Source organism: Bidens hawaiensis, unplaced genomic scaffold, assembly GCF_021521415.1.
Source record: "Bidens hawaiensis isolate Kalapana, Puna unplaced genomic scaffold, B.hawaiensis_p1.1 tig00053595_1, whole genome shotgun sequence".
In the NCBI taxonomy this organism is placed as follows: Eukaryota; Viridiplantae; Streptophyta; class Magnoliopsida; order Asterales; family Asteraceae; genus Bidens; species Bidens hawaiensis.
The window spans coordinates 63340-88427 of record NW_027499650.1 but is presented as its reverse complement, the minus strand read 5'-3'; the positions used below and the strand labels follow the sequence as shown (position 1 = coordinate 88427).

Sequence of the window (25088 nt, the reverse complement as noted above, 5' to 3'; positions counted from 1 at the left end):
AGTTCGTGTCAAGAAGATTACAAGAAAATGTTGCTGAATAACAAGTTGAAGACTTTATCATTTGAAGATCTTAAGTTGAATCATCTAACATATTTGGTATGTTATTTCATTGTTTATTATATTTTATATTACTGTATTTGTACTACTTATTTTCTTATATTAATAACGAGAGTATCGTTATTATTTATATTAATTTTAATATAATAAGTGACCCATATTCCTACAATCTTAAAACAGATTTTCCAAGAGATTGTTAAGGCAATCTTAAACCTTTTTACTAAGGATATTGGGTTCACGAAAAATATAACAATTATTTTGTGATTGTTGCGACAATCTTGTATATTTGTTTTTGAAAATATGTATGTAGTACTAATTGTTGTGTATGGATTTATAGAGATGTGATACAATCTTAAATCCTATACCATGATACAAGACGAATGATTTATGATTCAATCGTAATATTTAAGACGATTTTTCAAATGTTATTTTTTCTAACTTGTGTGTTAAACCGTGTTTATTGGTGTAAACCTATGTTCTTTGTGAACATTAAATTCTCGAACGTGCATGTTAGACCGGATGTATTTTTATAAACAATACATTTTGTAAATGTTTCATTTCCTAGCATGCGTGCTAGAAATTATTACAAGTTATAAGTATTATGGTTTAGAGCGTTTGTCCAAATGTCTCGTTTCTTAAACCGAGTGTGAGAAGCAGTTTATTTTATATAAACTAATAAGCCTCATAATGATTTTTGTAATCATTTAATTCTTAATAAGCGGGCTAGATTTAGTTTATTTTTATGAACCAATAAGTTTTATAACGGTTTATGTAATCGTTTATTTCTAACAAGTGTGTTAGAAAATAGTGCACGGATACATCCATTGGGTGCATTTTGGTGAAATACAAACATAAACTTCCATGTTTGGGTTACAATGAACTAGTGCATATGAGATTTTGATGTGTGTCTATTAAGATTCCTCTCATTAAGTCACCAATAATCATAGCCTTAATTAAGTGTTAATGGAAAACTTAACTAAGTGTTATTGAAAACTTTAACTATGTGTTAATGACTTTTGGGCTAATAAGGTTTTATGAACTAAAGGTTTCATGCTATACTATAGAAAAACAAATAGTTTAAAAAAGGTTTTGTCTCAATGTTTAATTTTTCTAATAATAAGTGTGTTAGAAAGAGTTGTTTTATAACTTTAAACGACGCTTGTCTAAACATTTTAATAGTCTAATGTGCGTGTTAGATTCTATTTCTTTTGTGAAACCAACGGTTTTAAACCTTTTCTAAAGAAACAAATTATTTTATAGAATAAACAATCAAATAAAAACTTGGTGTTCTTATGAACGTAAGTTCTGTTAAAATTCACAACGTGCTTTTAGTTAACACCTTGTTGTTTTGGACAAATTTTGATTGTTTAAGTATATAGTTTCAAGATGAAATAAGGATGTTATCCTTATAAGTTCATAAAGAACTATTGAGGGAGTACCTCAAGTCATGGCATAAAAGGATATCATTGTGATGATTTCGATCGAACAATGAAGGTATTGAAGATAATAACACTTTGAGATTTGTTATCTAGATGTTGTCTTTTTATCCGTTTGAATTACTTTTAAAAAGTGTTTTACACTTTATTTTGTATGTTCGGTTGTATTGTTATTTTGTGTTCAGTATCTTCGGATAACACATGCAATTATACAACGAAATAAATCAGCATTTTAAAATTAAATGGATAATTTTAAACGGATAGTGAAAGAAGAATTTACATAAGAAGCAACTTATGAGTTATTGCATTGACTAAAGTCTACGATGAGACATCAAAATTATAACTATATTATGAGATGGTCATGGAAGAACGTGGTGAGTGTATAAAATGCAATACACAAGAATATTATATTTATATCATTGAAATTCACTAAGTGTGAGTTATAACATATATATGGACTAATATATGTTAATGAGAAATTAAGCTTCTTGAAAATTCACTAAGTGTGAATTATAACATATAAACTAATATATGTTCATAAGAAATTGAACTTCTTGGAAGTTCAATAAGCATGAATTAATATATGAATTAATATGAATCAATATATCCTGGTGAGATATTTAAATTCTTAAAAATTCATGAAAGATTATATCTTTGAAAATTCACCGAGTGTGAATCATAAACACGTTGATCATATATAAAGAAATATATATTACTATTGTAAATGAATATAAAAAGAAAATCTTAAGAGATTCATTAAAATATACTTACAGTATTGATGGATATGTAGACTTTCTACCACCATCCATGTTGTTTAACTATGTGAGAGTGTTGTCTTTCATATTGGGAGAGTATCTCAATAAATGGCTTTAAGAAGCAAATATGAATTCCAATAATTTAAGTGTCAATCTAATTGACTTTATCTCAACATTATAGTGACTGTAGACAAGTAGCATTCATCTCGTTGGTGATGAATGTATATACCAGAATTATTTGGATTAACACTTGTGTTTAATGTTCATATAAGTCCATGGTGAAGTCTTGAAGATCAAAGGCAAAAGAGTTATTTTTCTTAAATGAATGATGAAGTTATTTATGTGCTATATATACCAACTTGCGAGACTTTCCAAAATACTAACGTTTTGGGATTGTGAACAAGTCTCATAACTTTGTCTAAGCTAAAGAGTGAATGTTTCAATGTGATATTGTAATAATGTTTTGGCTGTGAAGAATCAGAATGATGCATCTTCTGTTCACATGCTAAAGTATTGTAGTCTAAAGCATGCTAGATTAGTACTTGTTATTTATGGTGCTTTGCGAAGACAAGTTAACGTGAAACATTCAAAAGATACACAAACATGTGAATGAGTTTCTGTATAGACAAATTTGAAGTGGGTTTTCATTCAATATAAGGAAATAATATAACTTATGAGCATCTTAAAAAGACCTTAACTTTCTAGATTTGCCTTAGAGGGTGATTTAGAATCTTTCTAAGTTGGTGATGTTTGATAATAAACTTATGAAAAGTGTTACTTTATTAGTAAGCATTGATTAACTCATTGATACAAAGACATGGTCTTGTTCAAATCATGAGTTTCAAATTGTCTTCATAAGTAAAGTTAAACAAACTATATCAAAATGCAAGAAATGTGGGGGGAAGCCGTTTAATAAACTACTCTTTAGAAGTATATAGAAATGATAATTGATATGATTTATCAAACTTCTGTTAAAAGGAAGAACCTTTCTTTATCTTTACCGCATTCAAAAGTTGGATGATGTTATCCAATAGCACTTAAATGTGGAGGTGTCTTTCATTTAAACTTGGAAGGTTTGGCAATGCGGATTATTGTAATCCAATCTAGCATTGCAAACACACGACTAAGTGGAGGACAAAAGGATCGTGGTGCATAATGGAGATGTGTTTGCCTTAATAATAAGTGTATTTACAAAGACAAATATTATAACCAGATTCAGGTCGCTACTGAGGTTATAGTCTTAGAAAGTTAACGTTAGGCAAAATTAACTTATAAGTTAAGAACACATCATGACAACTGATCTCAACTACACAAATTATCTGTAGTGACTAGACAAAGTCAAAGATAATGTTATGGATCCAAAAACCTGAGGGTTTAGTAGAGATCAAGTTGTGGAATGAGACTAAAGCCCATGAAAAAGGGTATATGAAGAAAACCTAACTTAGTTGACTGGAGATCCCAAGATCTAAGTTCAATAGGACAACCTAATTATATATCTATGGGTGGTCACTGTGGGGGCGTAGCTTATGTATAAGGTAACACTTAAGCTAATATATATATCCTCCTAAATTATCAAGGGAGTCTAATTACTTCCTAGTCCATTCCTATAACAACAGTGACATATTGTGAGACTAAGCATAATATATGGTTAATGATTTGTGTAAATTATTATAACCTTAATGCTTTTAATGATTTAAGGATAATCACCTATGTGAAAGAGAAGTGGGGTCGCTTCGAATGAAATTGTGGGGCGCACAATTCCTAGAGTTTTCACAGAACCAGGCTAGTGTTCCAGGACCATGATGGACACGACAATGAGGGGATGTGCCTGGCTAGAGAGAGTATTGTGTAAAGTGTATTGTCGTCTACGCAAATGGGGATTTGTTCAAGGACATCACGTCTACTAACCGCTAGGAGACTAAGTATGCTTCACAAAGGAAGGTTCAAAGCTAACACCTACCTATCCTGCAATACTCGACTGTCGAGGTTCTATTGGACATTTTGGTGTGTTTTGATCAATCTCCATTCATGTGGGGGATTGTTGGAAAATTAAATATAGGGAATGAAGATTGATTTGAATAATTAATATTAAACTCTTCATTTAGTCATGAAACTCTTGAGTAGAGCCTTTTGATTACAATTGATTAGTTTTAATTAGACTATTAAATTTCTAATTAAGTGATATTTTACTCACCCTTAACTCTTATATATATATATATATATATATATATAATATGTTATGTGCCTTATTTGAAAGGAGCTAGAAAAAATACCAGTAAGAAAATTCAATGGAAAATGCATGCATGCAAGAAGAGTTATTGGTGAAGAAATCTTTAAAGACTCATGTTAGAAAACTATAGAGATGAGTTTCCAAACCTATAAAGATGAGTTTCTCTACTTGATTCATTTACTTCTTTATTCTATTATTTTTTCCATAAGTTCTAACACTACACTTTAATTACCCCAATGTAACCTCGGGTGCATGGACATCTCTGGCAGTACTAACTGCTTCGGCTGTTGTACCATGGGAAACAGACGCGTTGTCTTATGTAGAGGCGCGGAATCTGTTTTAAGGGAAGCGTGTTGAACACGTGCCTCAGCCTCAACCGTCAACTTTTGTTTCGTTCATTCTTGCAGCCAAAGAGACTACTAGAAGTTGTTGATGTGGTAAAAGATGGAAACTTTATTTTTTTTAAGTTCGTATCAAGAAGATTACAAGAGAATGTTGCTGAATAACAAGTTGAAGACTTTATCATTTGAAGATCTTGAGTTGAATCATCTAACATATTTGTTATGTTATTTCATTGTTTATTATATTTTATATTACGGTATTTGTACTACTTATTTTCTTATGTTAATAACGAGAGTATCGTTATTATTTATATTAATTTTAATATAATAAGTGACCCATATTCCTACAATATTTATGCGTGATGGCATATACTACAAAAGGGAACATTTTGCGTAATGACTGGCTTTGCGTGATGGTATGTTTATGTGTGATGTCCTAGGTATATGTGATGGTAAGGTTTTGCGTAATGTCATGTTTTGCTAGATTGTCAAGAATGTGAGATTTTGTATGCTAGTTATGATACCTAGGCCTTGTGCCTCGTACAGTTGTCCAGGTTTTTGTATGCGAGTAAAAACGTTAAGCAGTTTAGGTGATTTTCTAGCTTCTTTCTTTTAACATTTTGAGATTGTGTAGATACTCACAAAATGACTTAAAAGGGTAATGTACACGGAAGACATGACTAAATTAAAGAAATACAACATTTGCCATCAAGCTAAACATAAACCTTTAGTGTGGACATCAACTGAATTATTTAAGTACCCAAACTCATTATGGCTTTTAAGAAATTATGGCACCAACATGCAATATTTATCTTATATATATGTATAATAGTAAAGTATGAGCAATGATGACCTAATGAATTCGTAAACTAAAACCTACTCAGTGTGGCTGACTTTTAGTATGCACACAGATAAATGATCAGGACCGTGGGAATAAGGGTGCATGCTATGCTATCTATGATGAGAATGGCATCCAAACGAAGAGTTTTATGTTATCTTTGAAACGAAAAGTTTTAAGTTTATGTTTAAATTGAATGAATGTTAAAACATTTAAATTTGAAAAAACTGAGGTATTTTTTGCAATGCGTAAAAACATCACAAGAAAACCGGAGAGTGGGGTTGAGAATTGATTTTCCAGATGATGAATGTTTGATTTTGGTGTTAGACAAGTGTTGTTTTGTATCTATCTTATCTTGAATGACAATTTCGGTCAACATTGAATAAATGTATTTATTTCTTTAGTAGCTTTGATCAAAATGGTAATTTGTTTCTAATGCTTATAATTAGATAATAGATATATTATATGGTGCTGTGAAACTACCATAATACCAAAAGAATATGTGAAAGAGTAATTAGACTTGAAATTAATCAAGAAATTAACATAATTTAAGAGTCAAATATAAAAGTCAAATTATCGTGTAAGTAAAGTCAATATATGGTTGAAAAATACGTTTGTTTTAGAATGCGACGTTTAGATGTAGATACCCGGACAGTTAGCTGGTTAGTTCAAACAACTAATTGGCTGTCCCTTCTGAAGGTACACATACCCCCCCCCAACCCACCCAATGCACCGACATATTCAAGTGTGTTAATATTATAGGTTCACTACGCATTCACGTGCATACAAAATCTGTTGTTCATACTAATAATGAAGTAAGCACATTCTAAGAGAATTTCCTATCTTTAAATTCAAAATTATTCTAAAAATTATAATTAGATAATACTTTTTATACATTTATCATTATCTTTTCTCTTTGCTTTACTCACAACCATTTTCAAAAATATTAAAAAATTATATGGGGTGAACAGTAATTTTTCAAATATACAAAAAAATTATTCATTTTCCCTCTATTTTACTCACAACTCCCTAAACTAGAAGTGCATAAATCAAGTTTTTCTAATACCTAGTTCCGGTTATGGAACTGAGTTCGATTCGGTATTGAAAAATCAGGTATTTGCCTAACCCGGTTCGGGTTTGGGTCTGGGTATTGGCTCTAAAAACCATACTCTGTGCACCGGGTTTGGGTCGGCTCTAAAACTGGTTATTTGAATAATCTATTTTCGGATATTGAAAATACCCTATTATTAGTTTTTTTCTGGTTATTTTTTTGGGTATAGATTGGTTTTTTAAGTTGTTGCACTTTTTTGGGGTATTTTTAGGGTAATTTTTATGTAATTTCGGGTATAGATAAGGTATTTGAAAAACCCGGTTTCGGGTATTGGAAAAACCATGTTCCAGGTATGGAACCGGATCCGGTTTTTAAGTATTACCGGGTACAAATCGGGTCCGGTTATGGGTATAGGTTTTGGTACTGAAATGCAAATCTTATTCGTACCCTACGGGTAGGGTCAGGTACAAGTTCATGTGGTAAAAACCCGGGTATAAAAATACCGGTTCAGGGTTTTTTTTGCCCGGTTCCGTGCTCGGTTTTTTTTTTGTGCACCTCTACCCTAAACCACTATTTACATTATAAAAACCTCACTCACAAAATTTGGTGGAGGGAACGTGAATGCTCTTAAATGATAAACGATTGATGTGCTAAAAGCAGTTTATAACTTAACCTAACATAGATACTTTAGTTTTAAATTTATAAACCTCGACTCTCCTAATGCTAGACCACTGGACAGGCAAGTGTATCTATCGACTGTAGTAAAGCGTAATGAAGTTCGGATATCAAATCTAAAGGACAATAGCGACACCTAAACTAGACTCTGACTAAAAGCTTAATGATTTTACTGATTTGACAATTAACTACTTAAAGTAAATCTGATACGGACAGACTTCGGCACGATCACCTAAACGAACTCAAAGATAGGAGAAGTGTTACCTATGTATGAATCCTATTTGTTGAATATTAGAATTCACTCGGCTTTAAAAACTATGATAGAACCGGGATCTTAAGATACGACACCCTTAGATAACCTAGTGGTCCCAGATGTTCTCCGAGTGTGACCTAAAAGGAAACCCTAAAGGCGTGTAAACTTACCAATTGGTTGGATTACTTGTCAATCTCTCCAACAATAATAAGTTACCTTGAAGATAGATTACCTGTCAATTTCACTATCTTAGCACACTCTAAAATGCAAGAGGTAATCTAATAACAGTTAATAAGAAACGAGAAGATAATGAAAGTAAGGACAATATTGGAAAACCTTTTGTCAGAGCGTTTAAACCTAAAATTCTAATCCCACAAACAAACCCGACTATCTATCACCCGTTAGTTATTATAACAAACCATAATAAAGAATAAAATAATCAAAGAAAGAAATGAAGAAATGAGAAAGAAAAGAGAAGAAGTAAAAGGAAGAATGGAAAATATAAAGGAAAATTCCATCCCACATTGGTGAAGGAAAGAAAATGGAAGGCTTTCACCATGGTATAAATAGGATTTCTAACTCTTGTCCCACATCGCTAGACTACAAAACTTGTAAGCTCTTTATAAGGAAGAGAGTTTCACATGATAATATTCTTATGTGCAAAATCACACCCAGTAGTCCTAGCGGAGGGTACGAAGCACGCGCACGGGATCGGGCTCGGGTGAAGTGCGATGGGCGCAATGTGGCGCTTTGATGACGCACTTTGCACTTCGCGATACGCGAAGAAGTATACTTAAGATTCTTCGCGATACACAAAGTTGTGACGTGAAAGTTACGCAACATTGACGCGTAGCCTGACACGTGGCATAGCTAGGGCTGACTCGGCAACCCTACTGCAGCTTCGCGATACGCGAAGATGCTCAATTTCGAGTATTAATAGGGAGGCTTATCGGACTGCACAAATCGTTCAAAAAAAAAACTTTTGATCTCTCAAAAATTTTCTTATATAAGGCTAGTATTATACCAAGTAATTGTAACGGTACCTCTCCGATCAAAAGGAACTTATATCACGAATCCAAAAGCTCTACCTTAACAAGGTATGACATTATGTCATCGTGTAAAGTTTCATGTCTCGTGATTATCGTTATAATTATGGGTTTATACTAATATAGATATACTACATTGTGCTTAATCTAGGTGCTTAACATCAGAAGGCTTGTTAAATATAAACTTGCAAGGTGAGACATTCGAGTTTTTGCACAACTCACATTTGCGTGAGACAACTGATTTTCAAATACTGTCATGATGCTTTTCTAAATCCATTAAACTCATGACAGATAATCCAAATATTTTCAAACGATTTTAAATACATTACAGTGATTAAGTCTCTGTAGACTTACGGGATGGTTACTACTGGTATTGTGGGGTTTTGTATACAAGGCTTGCCTACTGGGCTATTACACGTTACTTATTGGACAAGTGTTAGCCAATAACTAATATGACCACAATCACAAATACGGTCGAGTGACAAGTACCTTTCGGTAATTTGGAAGCAGGCAGATGTAAAAACATCTTAATGCTGTAACTGTAAAATGTGTCATTTATAAATGAATGTACTCACCAGTATTCCTGCTGATCAAATATTTTTAAACATGTTCCAGGTGACTTGTTAGAGACAAAGGAATGATGCCTACGGGCTTCCAGCTTAAATAACTGGCTTGTCACTAGAATAAAGAAACGTGTTTTGTAAATTAGGGTTATCTCTATAAAACTTATGTTTGTATAAAAATGGGTTTTTATCTCAATTTATAAAATAAGAATTATGGTGTTTTTTTATAACTCTGATTAATTTTCCTAACTACGGTTCTGATGAAATATTCCGCTGCAAATTATTTTAATAAACATCGATACCACCACTCAACGTTCATGGCTCCCCTCCCGGGGTATAGGGGTCGGGGGCTGTGACAGTTATCTAGATAGGTTGAACATGTAGCACTAATTGATCACTAATTAAAAGTTCATGTGGGTCAAGACTCAAGACGTCAACAAGTCATCAACGAGTCACAAACACAAAGTAAGCAACCTAACATGCAAATATCAATGAAAGGCATTCAACAAGTAACATATGGAACGATAATTGATAATGGGTTAGAATTGTATAAGCATAATCACATCAAATAAACTGAGATCGGATCGTTTACAATACCATTAGTCCATCAACATTAAACGTAAAACTGACAAACAACCATGAATTAACAAATAATCATCAAAACCTAGGCAACTAGAATGGTTTAGCCAATAAACATGTTCAACATAAAAAAACACGAAGTAATAATCATGAACATTGTCTGAACAATCTGGTTTTTCCATATAAATCAATAACAACGATTAAACCCTTATAATACCCAAATATGATCTCCGGTCTTTAATCTCTACCCCAAATGCTTTCTCTTGCTCTAAAATCGTTCCAAAATTCCAAGGGGACGACTGCAAGAAGTCTCTCACAATTAGGGTTGTTGAAAACGTTTAAATATGGTTTTTCTAAACTTCTCCAACACATCAACGACCTAGACAATAAAAGAGAGATATTTCATTGATCAAGTGTACAACACAATGGTAAATGAGATAGAGAAATAGGACTGTCAATTATACATGAACCTGATTAATCTAACCAGACTCGAACCGAACTCGAATAAGCTAATTATGGTTGGTTAAATAGGGTCCAAAAGTATTAATCAGGTCAACCCGAATAACCCAAATTGTTAATAGGGTCGGGTTTCGGGTTTGTTTTTTATTATATCGGGTTTTGGGTTAACCCGAATAACCTGATTAGTGGTTATAGTTAACTTTAGATACAACCAGTGTTTTACCTAGCATATTGCCCCAGGGCAGAATAAGAAAACCTAAGCGTTGTTAGTCTCGAGGTTGAGGCGATAATCTACGCGAATTCAGTTGGTTTTGGTTATGTGCATTACTGTACCGAAAGTAATACCAAAAAATAAAACAAAAAATATATAATGTGATAGACCAATAGGGTGGCATCGGTCGATAAGACTCGAGCGTTGGTAAAACCTGACCGTTGTCGATCCCGAGCGTAGAGGTAGTTAGTCTATGCAAATTCAGTGGCTCCAAATGTGTTCGTTACGATACCGAAACTAAAATAAATCAACATCAGGTCGGTTTTCTTTACGCTTGTTATGGTACTGGAACTAAAACAAAAGGCAATGAGTCTAGGCAGATTCTGTCGGATTCCGTCAGTTCGTTATGATACCGTGGGAAAGCTAAGCGTTAAAACTAAAAGAAATTGTCAAATTATGATATAGAAAAGAAAATATTTAAACGGCATTTATTCGATTGGAAAAACTCTAGAGTTACCGATCCTGGTGTTAGGGCACTGAGTAGACGTGAATTCGGTCAAATTCGGTTACGTTTTGATGGTACCGAAACTAAAACAAAAGTGTCTGTAAAACCCGAGCGTTGCCGGTCCCGAACGTTGCGATGGCGGGTCAGTAAAAACTGGGCGTCGGTAAACACCGAGCATTGTCGGTCCCAGTTTTGGGGCACTAGGACACTGAGTTGAAGCGAATTCGTTCGTTCGGTTTCGGTTACGTTTGTGACATTACCGAAACTAAAACAAAAGGTTGGTAAAACCCGAACGCGACTGGTCCCAAACATTATGATGACGAGTCAGCATGAGTAACCGTTTAGTTATCAATTTAAAAAAAAAACATTTTATGGCTTGGTCCTATCATACAGTGCCACATGAACCAATCATAGGTCATGTTGCACCAAAGTTATCATTTGTTATATATAATATTGGTGCAAATACGAAATACTAATAAGTCAAAACTGAAAGTTCTATTGAGGAATTAATTATTCTACTTGTACGTAAACGGTTAGGTGGCCGGGAAGCTTGTTTATGTTGTGTTTATTTAGTTAAAAAAAGAACATAAACACATGTTTCATTCGTTCTTTATGTACGTGAACGTTCATTTATGATCGTTCATGTATGTTTGTTTGTGTTCATTCATTTTCGTTTAAAAATTAATAAAAATTATTTTTATTTTACAAATTATATCACCCTGTTATGTTTTATATCTTTTTGTTTGTGTCTATTTAAGTGTGCTCATTTATCTTTGTTTAATGATGTTCGTTTTTGTTCGTGAAATGTTCGTCTAGATTTAAATGAACGAACAAGAACATGTTTATTTTTTAAACAAGCGAACATGAACACAAATATGTGTTCCATTAAGTGTCCGTGCTTGTTTAAAGTTAAATTGACGAACACAAATAAGATAATTACTTGAGAAAGAAATTAGAAATTGAATGGAATGAAAAATATTGCAGCCCGCTAGTTAACAACAACAAAAAAAATCAACTTAAAAATACTAAGTAAGCTAATTAACCCGATTAACCCGACTAATCCAAAACCTGATTAACCCGAACCCAACTAACTCGAACCTTAATAGGGACAGGTTGAGGATTAGATTTTTTTTCTAAAAAAACCCCCACGGGTTGACTCAATCAACACTGAGGGATATCTCGTGGAGGGAAAAGTTAAAATACAAATGGAGACAAAAATGAGAAGTGTGAGAAGAATTTGTGGTCACATAAAAAACCCTAAAAAAATTCCAAAAAATTAATAAAAAAATCATAACTCAAAATATAAATAAAAAACAAAAAAGTTTAAAAACCAAAGATGTTTCCCTCGTTATTCTCGTTCAAAAAAAAACATCTCCGAAAAGACACAATGACGAAAATGAACAAAAGACTCAATTATAACTAAAAAAGACACAATAAATCGCAAAATATAACACAATGCCGAACAAAATATAACACAATGTTGAGTAATATAATACAATATCAAGAAAAAAAGACACAATGTCAAGGAAAAAAGACACAATAAATGACGAAAATAAACACAAAACACAATGATAAACAAAAAGACACAATGGTCTTTTTCACTCAACATTGTGTCTTTTTCGAGTTTTTTTTTCTTTTTTTAGAACGAGAAAGACGGTGGAAACATTTTTGTGTTTTTACTTTTTTTGCTTTTTTATTAAATTTTGAATTATGATTTTTATTTATTTATTTTTAATTTTTTTAAAGATTTTTTAATGTGACTATAAATACTTCTATTATTCTCATTTTTGTGTTCCTCAGTATAACTTGGCCCATCTCGTGGAATGAGTATGTAATGACAGGCTAAATTTGTTATTGAAATTGAAAATATTATAATTAACATGTCTATTATGGTAACTTTAGGGTAATTTATATATGGCTGTACTGCATGGTGGTGTAGTACAACTGAGACATGATCCATGTACCAGGTGTACTAATAAGTACTATCAACGTTAACTCCAACGACCCAACTCATCACTCTCATCTTATAATGGCGTTCCTCTCTTTAATCAACTGCAGAATTTTGTAGATCATCACAGAGCTCACACTCATAGAGGCAGGTCAGTTGTCTAGTCAACTTTTTTGTTACATAAATATACACAAGGCTTGTAAAGATTCCGGTATCTTGCTTTACTTTATTTTGAAGAAACTAAATATGTTGTGCAGAGAATGAGTACCGGAAAATCTGATTCTGGGACAATATCAGCCGCCATCGTTTTGAAGCCACCTCCTTATGCGTTGGTATAATTAGTTAAATACTTTAATCATTATTCATTAGAAAAATAACCAAAATAATCATTTGGTAGGATGCTCTAGAACCACATATGAGCAAAGAGACATTAGAATATCATTGGGGAAAACACCATAGAGGTTATGTCAACAATCTAAACAAGCAAATTGAGGGAACTGAATTACATAAACTGCCATTGGAAAACATAATATTAGCTTCATATAATAAAGGTGATACTCTTCCCGCCTTTAACAACGCTGCACAGGCTTGGAACCATGGATTCTTCTGGGAATCTATGAAACCTGATGGTGGTGGAAAACCGACCGGGGTACTTTTAGAATTAATAACCCGAGATTTCGGTTCGTTTGAAGGCTTCATTCACGAGTTCTCGCAAGCTGCCGCTACTCAGTTTGGTTCGGGTTGGGCTTGGCTTGTGTGTAAGTGTTTGTTTGTTTGTTTGTTCACCAAAACTGGAAATAATATTCACCATTTTTTAAAAATCTTTTATGTGTAGATGACACAGAGAACAAGAAGCTTGTTGTGCTGAAGAGTCCAAATGCAATTAATCCTCTTGTGTTGGGATACTATGTGAGTTGACAATAATATTATATTTTTTTTGTTATATTGGTTTTAGATGAATCTATAATTCTTGGGTAATGAGATATGGTAAGGTTTTTTCTTTTGTATATGGGAACCACCTCGATCTAGCGTGAGCTCTAAAGGGCTAGGCTACTTGACTGTAATTTAAACTACTGTGTAGTATATAATCTAGGTATCTGACAAGTGGTGGTTTTTTTTTTCTTTTCGGAATTTGCAGCCACTCCTCACCATAGATGTTTGGGAGGTAACATTTCTTTCACTTACATTTTCCTATACACTATATATGTCCATGACATATTCACCAACTTCCGTTTAAATCTAATTTGTGGTTGCAGCATGCATACTACCTGGATTTTAAGGCAAGAACTTCTTATTTCCATATATATATATATATATATATACAGAAAAGGAATATAATTAAAACCCTTCCCACTTGAAGAAACTTTGAAAACCCATTTATAACCATTGATTCAAGTTCATCTATTGTTAGAATTTAAAGTAAGGTTTTTTAATAAATGAATATAATTTAATAATAAACAAAGGTACAAAAAGGGTAAATTAGGAACATGTTTTTCTCTCATTCCTCTTTATTTTCTTTTTTCTCTTACCCCTATTACATTTGAATCTTATTAACTTTTCAAAATTGGGTTTTATTTTAGATTTATATTAATAGCTTCAACATACAAATAATTATTATATATTAGTTCTAAACTATGCATGTTTGATTGTGTGAGCATCAAACTCCAAGACTCAATTTTAATAATAATTAATATTAAAATAGAATATAATATTAGTTTATTTAAAATTGAATTACTTTATGTTACTTACGAAATTAATATAGTAATATAAAAACTCCTTGCATATTAATGTCGCTGAGGAAAGAAAATGGATTGGATTAAAGGTTTTTATTTATTAAATGTGAAATAAAAATGAAACAAAATATATTAAATTGCTGAATAAAAACTTCCATTAACATCTAGTGTTGTTCAACACTAAATTGATAGCAACATCCAATGAGTACCAAAATAAAATTGGGGATAAGATTAGGGTTACCTTTGATTTTGAGATAGAGAAAAACTGATGATTGTCATGTTCACCTTCTTCACAATCTGTGTTCAAGAGATTAGTATGAGAGTAGGAGGTTTTCAGCAGATCAAACCTATCCATGGTGTTCAAGAGAGAGAGATCAGCACGTATTTTTGTCGAGGTGATGGTGAGAAAGGAACGTGACATGTGGGTTGAAGGTGTGATAGACAGGCGGTGAATAACACGTGGAGTGGTATACAGGTTTGACTGCAGGATGTACAACTTCTTATGCGCAAAGTTATTTGTAATTATATATAATAACACGTTTTGTAAATATATAGCAAATTTACAAGTATACATATTCGTAAAATTGTAACAAAATATATTAAATAACATGATTTGTAAAAATTTAAATATGTAACAAATTTTACAAGTTTACATATTTTAGATAACATATTTTTTAAGTGTGTAACGTATCTTATATATTTTAAAGTTTAAAAATTTATGTTAATTATTTTAAAATATGTTAATTATTTTAACGTATTTTCCAGTATGTTAACAAATGTAATTTGAAGTCTTTCAACTTTTGAAATTTAGTTTACGTTTTTTCATATGTTTACATATTAAAATATACTTTAGCAAATAATTGGTTTTAAATAATACATATTAAAATATACATATTATTGGTTTTAAATAATACAAATATATTTTGCTCTTTCAAAAAAAAAAAAAAAAAACTTTAGCATATTTACAAATAATTTGACATATTCTTTGGTATGCAAATATGTCATTGGCTTTGTTAATTAAAATGTTTACAAATTTTTTAAATTAAGATAACATATTGTTTGATTAATATGTTTACGAAATAATTTAACATATTGATAACTAATTTAACATATTTTTTAATATGTTTATCAAGCCAATATATTATTATCATCCTCACATTCAGTATGTTAAATTAAAATTTTAATTTGTTTTGGCAAGTGAGATACATCCCATGTGTTGAATAGAGTGAAAGTGTAGGTATTGAATCTTAAAGGCGTAGGTGAGTCTTGTCATGATGAAAGAGAAAGTGCTAGAGGAAAGATGGTCAGTATAATTTGTGTAGGACATCATCAAATTGAAATAATTAATGAAAGTGGTGTATGCGGACAAGTTTTTAAAGTTTTTACAACTTAAAGGGGTTTTCAACTTAAACATCTCATATATATATATATATATATAATATAAGAATAGGTTAAAATAAAAACCCACCTCACTTAAGAAAACCATAAAAACTCTTTCTAGACCATTGATCATTCTCCATCAAGAATCCATGATTGAAGTTGATTATTTTATTGATTTATTTAACTAAATAATTAGAAAGGTACACTAAAGGGTAAATATAGTTATAAGAAGAAAATTTTCTCTCATCTGACTTAGTCATCAATAAAATTATACATGAAGTCCTTACTTTTTATATTTGTTTAATGATTATAAAGTATCTTTTAAATATAAATAATAAATAAATAAACATTACAATTCTAACTCTATTCTTGAAAGATCAAGCGAGAATGTATTAATGTTGCAAAAGAAAATATATATTCAAATGTTTTCGTATTATAATTTTGAAGTGAGTATATTATCATCGATGTTTATATGTGTAACTAGTTTGCATGCATATTTAATTTATTTTTACGTAACTTATTTTTGTAATAAAACTTTTTTAAACTTGTTTTTTAAATATATTTAAACATATGTAATCTTGTTTAAAAAATGTGTTAACTTACTTAAAAACATTTTTACATATATTAAAATATGTGATCTTATTTAAAAATATGTAAACTTATTAATAAAATATTTTACATATTTAAGAATTCCATGTTATCTTATTTAAAAATATGTAAACTTAATAGTTAACACATTTGTTACATATTAAAAATATGCAAACTTACTAAAACACTTGTATTGTTAAGTTATATGTTTTGATATAGTTAAATGATTTTAATTTAATAGTTAATGTTATATGATAAATTAAAAAAAAAATATTTTAAGAGAAAATATAATTGTCTAGCAATTTTTCTTCTTTCACTCTTCTGAATCCCACCAGAAAAATGAAACCATTTAGAGAATTTAAGAGAGAGAGAAGAGAGATATGTTACTAAATATGTTATTTTGAGAAAGATGTTAAGAAAAGGTCTGGAAGAGAAAAGAAAATGATAAAATTTAAGTGTTACAAAAATACCTTTTTTTGTTTGTAACAAATGAAAAACGTGGAGAATTGCAAACCAAGTATTGGGTTTCTAAGGTTTTCATAAGTAATAAGGGTTTTCAATCTATATATATATATATAAACAAAACCTTAAAAGCTCTTTGGCTGCTTTCTACTTTTTCTCAAACTATCAGATTGCTTTATTTGTAAATAGAGACTTCTCATGCATTTGACCCGAATTCACGAGGTAAGGTCTCACCAAACCCAGATAACCCTTAAATGGGTTATAACATCTCATAGTATTAAAAATTAATTTCACCAAATATCTGATATGAAAATCCTATAAAATAGAGATATACTAAAAATTAATACCTATTTTTAAAAAAAAAGATCTTTATATTAAGAAACAATTTTATAGTGAAAGAAATAAGCGAATCATGAATCTCACCAAACCCAGATAACTTTTAAATAGGCTATAACATCTCATTAATTATGAAACCCTTTCATCATCAAACCCTAAATATATTGTTAACTTTCTTATAATAAATAAAATTAAAATTCAAAAACTATATAAATTAGAAACGAAAAATGAAAATAACCCCGTAATACAAGGGATAAAACCTTGTGTGTGTGTGTGTAGGGAGAGGATTAAGAGAAAACTCATCATTAGAGAGCAATCTTAAAAATTGCTAAAGAATTATTTTTAATTAAAAATAAAAAAAATATTTTTCAAATTTCCGTTTTTACCATTATTCTTATATTTTGTTACCCTTCACTCGAAAAAAATAAAAAAAGACATTGTAATGCGCATACGTATTACTATGCGATACTATTGTATAAACATGTGTATTACTATGTATTTTTATGTTCAGTTGTGTTTAATTACATATATTTAATATCTTGTGTATTGTATATGTGTAGTAGTGTTGCATTAATAATAATAAAATAATAAATAAAACATAAATGTCGATATAGTCACATTTGCATTAATGTTGTATTACACAAACGTACTAATGTATATTCGATCTGTGTATTAGTCTTAATTGCGTATATACAATAGCGTGTATCAAATATTTGCAATAATGTTGTATTCTATGCAATACAACACTCTTGCATATATGCAATGCACACTATTACACATGTGTACTACACCGATGAGGTTTTTTTTTTTTTGGAACAATATCAACATATAAGAATAATAAAAAAAAATAAACTACAAATTTTTTGTTAAAATAAAGTTAAAAATAATTCTTTAAAAGTTTTTAAGTTTTCTCTTTAAAAAAGTTTTCATTTGATCTCACCCCTAATATATATACTAGCTTTTATCGATCCCCGTATTACGGGGTTGTTTTACATTATTCGCTTATAATATATATATATATATATATATATATATATATATATATTAGTATTTTAATTTATTTATTCTAAGGAAATTAATAATATACTTAGGATTTGATAATGAAAGAGTTTCACAAATAAATGATATGTTATAACCCGGTTTAAAAGCTGCCTTGGTTTGGTGAAACCTATGACCCGCTTTTTTTTACTATAAAATTGTTTCTTAATTATAAATAGTATATTAAGAAAACGGATATTAATTTTTAGCATATCCCTATTTTATATGATTTTCATATCACATATTTGATAAGATTAATTTTTAATATAATGAGTTGTTACAACCCGTTTAAGGGTTATATGGGTCTGGTGAGACCCATACCTGTGAATTTGGATTAAATGCATGAAAAGCCTTCATTTACAAATAAAGCAATTTGGCGGCTTGAGAGAATTTAAGAAGGTTTTGTTTATACACACACACACTAGGTTTTATCCTTCGTATTACGGGAGTTGTTTTCATTTTTCGTTTCTATTTTTTATATAGTTTTTGGATTTTAATTTTATTTATTGTAAGAAGGTTAACAATATACTTAGGGTTTGACGATAAAAGAGTTTCACAAATAAATAAGATGTTATAGCCCGTTTAAAAGTTATCTGGGTTTGGTGAGACCCATAACCCACTTATTTTTTTCACTATAAAATTGTTTATTAATATAAATAATATCTTTTAAAAAAATGGATATTAATTTTTAGTATATCCGTATTTTATAGGTTTTTCATATTAAATATTTGGTGAAATTAATTTTTAATGTTATGAGATGTTATAACCCGTTTAATGGTTATCTGGGTTTGGTGAGACCAAAACCCGTGAATTTGGGTCAAATGCATGAGAAGTCTCCATTTACAAATAAATAATCTGGTGACTTGAGAGAATGTAGGAAGCAGCAGAGAGCTTTTAAAGGTTTCATTTTTATATATATGTATGTATGTATGTATATAATTCACTAGTTTTTATCCCCCCCCACCCCGGTATTACGGGGGTTGTTTAAATTTTTCGTTTCTAATATTGTGAATGTATTTTTTTGAATTTTAGTTTATTTAATGTAAGAAGTTAATAATATATTTGAACATATTTTGATTAATTTATGTTGGGTTATGTTCATTTTTTAATGAAACGTTGAATGAATTATCTACTTAATTTTTATATTTATTTGTTTATGTTCATTTGTTATAATTTGGATGTTATTTTGTGAAACTTTTCATTTAAGTTAAACTTAAAAGAAAAAAGAATCGATAATGTAACTAAATCCATATTGAGAAATTAAATTAGGGTTTGATTATGGGGTTTGTTTTTTTACGATTCTAATATTTATATATTTTTTTGTATTTTAATTTTATTTATTATAAGGAAATTAATAATATATTTAGGATTTGATAATGAAAGGGTTTCACAAATAAATGAGATGTTATAACCCGTTTAAAAGCTTTATGTGTTTGATGAGACCCATGATCCGCTTATTTTTTTACTATAAAATTGTATCATAATTATAAAGAATATCTTTTTTAAAAAAAAAAATTCAGATATTAATTTTTAGTATATCCGTATTTATAGGATTTTCATATAAAATATTTGGTGAGATTATTTTTTAATATGATGAGATGTTATAACCCGTTTAATAATGGTTATCTTGGTTTGATGAGACCCATATTTGTAAATTCGGGTCAAATGCATAAGAAATTACCATTTAAAAATAAATCAATTTGGTGGATTAAGTGAAAATAGAGAGGTTTCGTTTATATATATATTTAAGATATATAGGATCTATTCCTTATATACTAACAAGCAGAAGTAACAAAATGAACCTTTAGCTTATCTGATGCTTGATTAATGCCACACTCTAATGGCATTAAAATTTATTGTTTGTTACAGAACCTCAGGCCTGATTATATATCAACTTTTCTTGATAAGCTTGTATCATGGGAGGCAGTGAGTTCCAGGCTTGAAGCAGCCAAGGTTAAAACAAAGAAAAATGAAGGCAATTGATGCAAGGCCTAAAAGGACACACAATAAAACCCGAGAATGGGAGTGAAACAAATAAAATGTATTGTGCTGTCTATGTTTTATGGTAATGTATTGCACCTTATGTTGTAATTCCTAAAATAAAAAACGAACTTCCTTCTGTTTTTTTTATAATATTTAAATTATAAAATATGTAAAACCAGTTCACGAAACGATTCCAACTTTACCTGGTTAATTTGTACCCGTTACAGTCAGAGGTGTAGTTCACGAATAAGAGAAAGAAAACAGAAACTGAGAAGAATTTCATCAACATATTCGTAATCCTAAATATCATATCATTAGACATTGGGTTGAAATGTTGAATAACACTAAAAGAACTAAATGCTACATAGTAGACCCTTAACAATACGAAAATTACAATTTAAACCGCTAAACTATTAGTGCCATAACATTGATACCCACCCCCTTCAAAGCATCCTTGACCTCCCCTTCCGACATTTTTCCTCCCAAAAGCAAAAGCACCAGACAATGTTGTATTATTGGCCAGATTTATTGATCGCACACAACTAATTGTCAGATGAGTAGAAGAAAGAATTGAATCAACAAGAACTTGTAAAAAAACTTGATAATATGATATACATCGTGTTTTTTCTTGACAAATGAGTGGCCTTTACAGTACGTAGCTGACCAAGAAAATTTTTTCACAGGGTCGGAATCTGTTGCTGTCAAATGACTATCACGGGTCGGTTTGGTAGCTCAAGTTGGGTCCAGCTCAGCTGTTCGGATCGGTTCGGTCATTCATATTTCTTTCATAGTATATATTAGCATTTTTCCCAAGTTCATTTGAGGATGAAAAAAAATGAATGGAAGGAAAGAAAAAAAATATTGTGTTCTAGAGGTTTTTTTAAGGAAAGAAAAGAAAGGAAATAAGAGAAAGCTGTGTTCCTGATTTTCATTAAATAGAGGATAAGAAGACAAATGGAAGTAAAACAATGAGAAATAAATAGCAAGTTGGAAGGAAATGTTTTCTTTTCAATTTGAAAAGAAATGGGAAGAAAAAAAATTAAAAATAAAATCAGAAACAACTGAAAAAACAATTTCTTTTCTGTCATTAACGCATTGTTCTCGAGTTCACTTAATGGGAGAAAAGAAAGAAAGGAAAATTCTATTTTTATCTTTTTTTCTATTTTGTCTTTCATTTCTTTTCTTCTCATTTCATTCCAAATTAGAAGAAAGCATTTCCTTCCAACTTGCTTATTATTTCTCCTTATTGTCCTTTTATTTTTGTTATTTTCCTCCATTTAATGAAACTCAGCCTCACAACTGTCTCTAATTACTTTCTTTCCTTCCTTAAAAAAACTTCTGGAACACGATAATTGTTTTCTTACCTCCCATTTTATTTCTTTTCCATCCTTAAATGAACTCGGGAACAGAGTGTTACCATTGAACTCGGGAATAGAGCGTAAGGGTTCAAATCAGTCATACCTTTAACAATACTGATACCCTACTCAAATAAACTCAGATTCTAAAACCCAACTCAAATAAATTAACTAAATCAAAGAAGGTAATCAAAATGAACAATAAAGAACTAAAAGTGAACAATAAAAATAATAATAACAACAATAATAATTAAATAACTAATACACAACTTTCAATTTTGATTTTTCAATCCTTGAGTTTGGAAATATTCAAATTATTACACCCAATCGAACGGTGGAACATGCCGGGGCACAACAATATTTGTATCATAACTCAAACATACTAAAATAATAAAGCGTCAATATCTAAATTTATTTATTCAGACCCTAAAACTCTGAAAATATGTGATTGGTCACACCATTAAACTATGCTAACGTGGAGACTTAACATCTCAAACTTAAATATATTATTTTATAACAACTTCTAAATGTGGTATCGTAATTAGGGACAAGTTATTCTACAAAGGAGAATAAAAGTAAGAAGGATGAGAAGGACTTGTGGCCTTAAAAAAACCTTTTAGAATCATAAAAAAATTTATAACTCAAAATATAAATCAATACAAAAAAAAGTAAAAAACCTAAAATGTTTCTTCCATCATCCTCATTCAAAAAGAAAAAAACAATGTTGAGAAAAAAAAAGATCATTGTGTTTTTTTATTTATCTTTGTGTTTTTTGTTTATTTTCGTCATTGATTGACCCTTTTTCCGTGATATTGTGTCTTTTTTCCTCGATATTGTGTTATATTACTCAATATTATGCTATATTTGTTCGGCATTGTGCTATATTTTGCGATATGTTGTTTCTTTTTTTATTTTTCACTATGTTTTTATTTTATTTTTGTCATTTTGTCTTTTTTTCCTCGACATTGTGTCCTTTTTTTGGAACTAGAATGACAGGGAAATATTTTAGTTTTTTTTTTAGTTTTTTTCGTTTTTATTTATATTTTGAGTTATAATTTTTTTTAATTATTTTTCTTGAATTTTTCTTAAAGGGTTTTAATTGAGGCCACAAATCCTTCTCACGCTTTTCATATTTGTCTCCGTTTATATTTTAACATTTTCTTTCTATTTGTGGTTAAGTTATGTTTGCTATTTTCGATAACCAACTTCCGTTATCACACTTTTCTCCGTTGCGATTCGAGGTGTGACATGTATACTGTTAGATCTAGTACTAGCAAACCAGCATTACCACCTGTTGAATATAACGAGAGTTTCACAAGTATAAAAAGAAGAAGAAACCAATGGACGCCCTAGGAAAAAGGTAATCACAACTGAGGCTGAAATAATTTAAAGTCAAGGAAAATCTACTGAAGTGAGATATCATGAAGGGCCAATCTTTGAGTATATGAAGCCTTCGCTTACTCCTCTTTCTAGTGTCACGAGACCGGATGCAGATGCGACTGTTTATCATATTCCTACTCAAATCATTCAGTTGATTCAGATTAGTTGCACTTTTAGTGACCTAGACGATAAGGACCCTAATGCCCACCTTCAGTTGTTCTTACAGCTCTGTGGCATGTTCAAGATAAACAGGAAGTTAGTTGATGGTTCCATTACCAATGAATAAAGTTATAATTCATTTCATTAGTTGTCAACATGCATTTTTATCTTGGAATAAAAGTTGAATATTTCTCTTTTTGATAAATATAATGTATAATGCTAATATTAATATTAATATTAATTGAACACGTCACAAAGTTAAATGCTACTTGGAGCCTCAAACCATTTTTTTTATCAAGCAAGAAAATTCAACAATAGATAAGGGAAACATGATTCCATTAATTAGATTGAGATTAGATTAATCCTGAAACTAAATTGTTTGATGTTGTCACAAACAGGGAAGGTGGAGATCTAGGTGTCACGATCAAAGCAAACACTCAAATATTTGCATGGCTAGTAGACCATGGTTGCATGGCTAGTAGACCATGGTTGCAGGCGAAGTCTTGTAGCTCTAGCATGTGAAAAGCCCTAGTGGAACCTTTGTGGCAAGAGCTCGACTGCTTCCCTCACCATAACTCACATGATTGAACCTCCCACGCATCCTCAGTTCCATGCATTCTAAGTGGATCATCATTGTCTCGCGATTTTATGTGTCTTGTCTCTGCATCAAAAGCAGAAACCCGTAGAATAAAAAACAAATATTAAAAGACATAAACTCGAAATGCACTAAGCAAAAATCATAAAAATCATTACGTGGATTTCGAGTAGATTATGCACCATCCTGAACTCGTGAGATATACCATCAGATGGAAAAGGATTCTGATGATTAAATAGCCCATTTGATCTGTTCATGTTATTGTTCACAAGAGCAGAATCTTGACCTACACAAAGTTTAAACACACATTAAATCTTATTAAAATCAAAAGCGATGTTAAAAATATATCTAGTTAAAACTCATACCTCCATTGATGTTTATGCTTCCTAGTCTTCTTGTCATAGTTGGCGCCATTAGATGACACCGAAAGAGAAAGGGATATAGATGGTATTTGATTATACACTCATCATGATATAAAAAGATCGTATAGAGGGTTGAGTGATGTCGTGACGGTGAAAAAAAATCATGATAATCGTGAAGTATTCCACATGATTCATCATGAAGTATACCACGTGATCTGTGTCATGTATATTTGAAGAAACGTGGATCTACTCACTGGTAGCAGATCTACTTTCCTCGGGTATGATTAAACTGTTTCACCGATGGTTCCTTCGAATCCGTGTTCTTCCACCTACAAAATGAACAGCGCCGTTACTTACCCCTCAGAAAGGGACAGAGGGGTCCTCTTTGGGGTAACCCTCCGGCGTGAGAATCAGTATCTTTGTGGAGAAGATAATAAAGTGTGAGTCAGTGAAATCTCAAGAGTATTGCTGGATCGCTGAATACTCTTGATTGTGTGACTGTGTGTTTTTTCTGTAACTGACTGTGAGTGAATATAATTCAATATGATTGAATGTGATATCACTACTTGTAACTGTCAATGATTGAGTGTGAATGAATGTGTCATCAAAGTGGAGTTGATGCTGTATTTATAGTGCTAGGGTTTCCACTGGCTGGGCTCAGCCTCGTTGGCCTCCTCCAATCGCACTGCGCCACGTGTCCTCTGGGACACCTGGCGCTTTCTCGTTGGTTGAAATCATGTGGTAGCACATGTGTCATGCTGAGTTGTCGA

The 25088-nt window shown here is 31.0% G+C and overlaps 1 protein-coding gene across 1 annotated transcript in view; it reads left to right on the top strand.

The window, feature by feature from the left end:
• The window catches only part of LOC143600168 (superoxide dismutase [Fe], chloroplastic-like), a 36817-nt gene extending 16233 nt beyond the window's left edge, over nucleotides 1-20584 (top strand). Inside the window, exons 3-8 of the mRNA XM_077077931.1 lie at nucleotides 13205-13279; nucleotides 13345-13705; nucleotides 13783-13856; nucleotides 14086-14112; nucleotides 14204-14227; nucleotides 20354-20584. Coding sequence (XP_076934046.1) covers nucleotides 13205-13279; nucleotides 13345-13705; nucleotides 13783-13856; nucleotides 14086-14112; nucleotides 14204-14227; nucleotides 20354-20467 — 675 coding nt within the window. The 3' untranslated portion in view covers nucleotides 20468-20584. The remainder of the gene's footprint in view (nucleotides 1-13204; nucleotides 13280-13344; nucleotides 13706-13782; nucleotides 13857-14085; nucleotides 14113-14203; nucleotides 14228-20353) is intronic.
• The last annotated feature ends 4504 nt before the right edge of the window (nucleotides 20585-25088 follow it).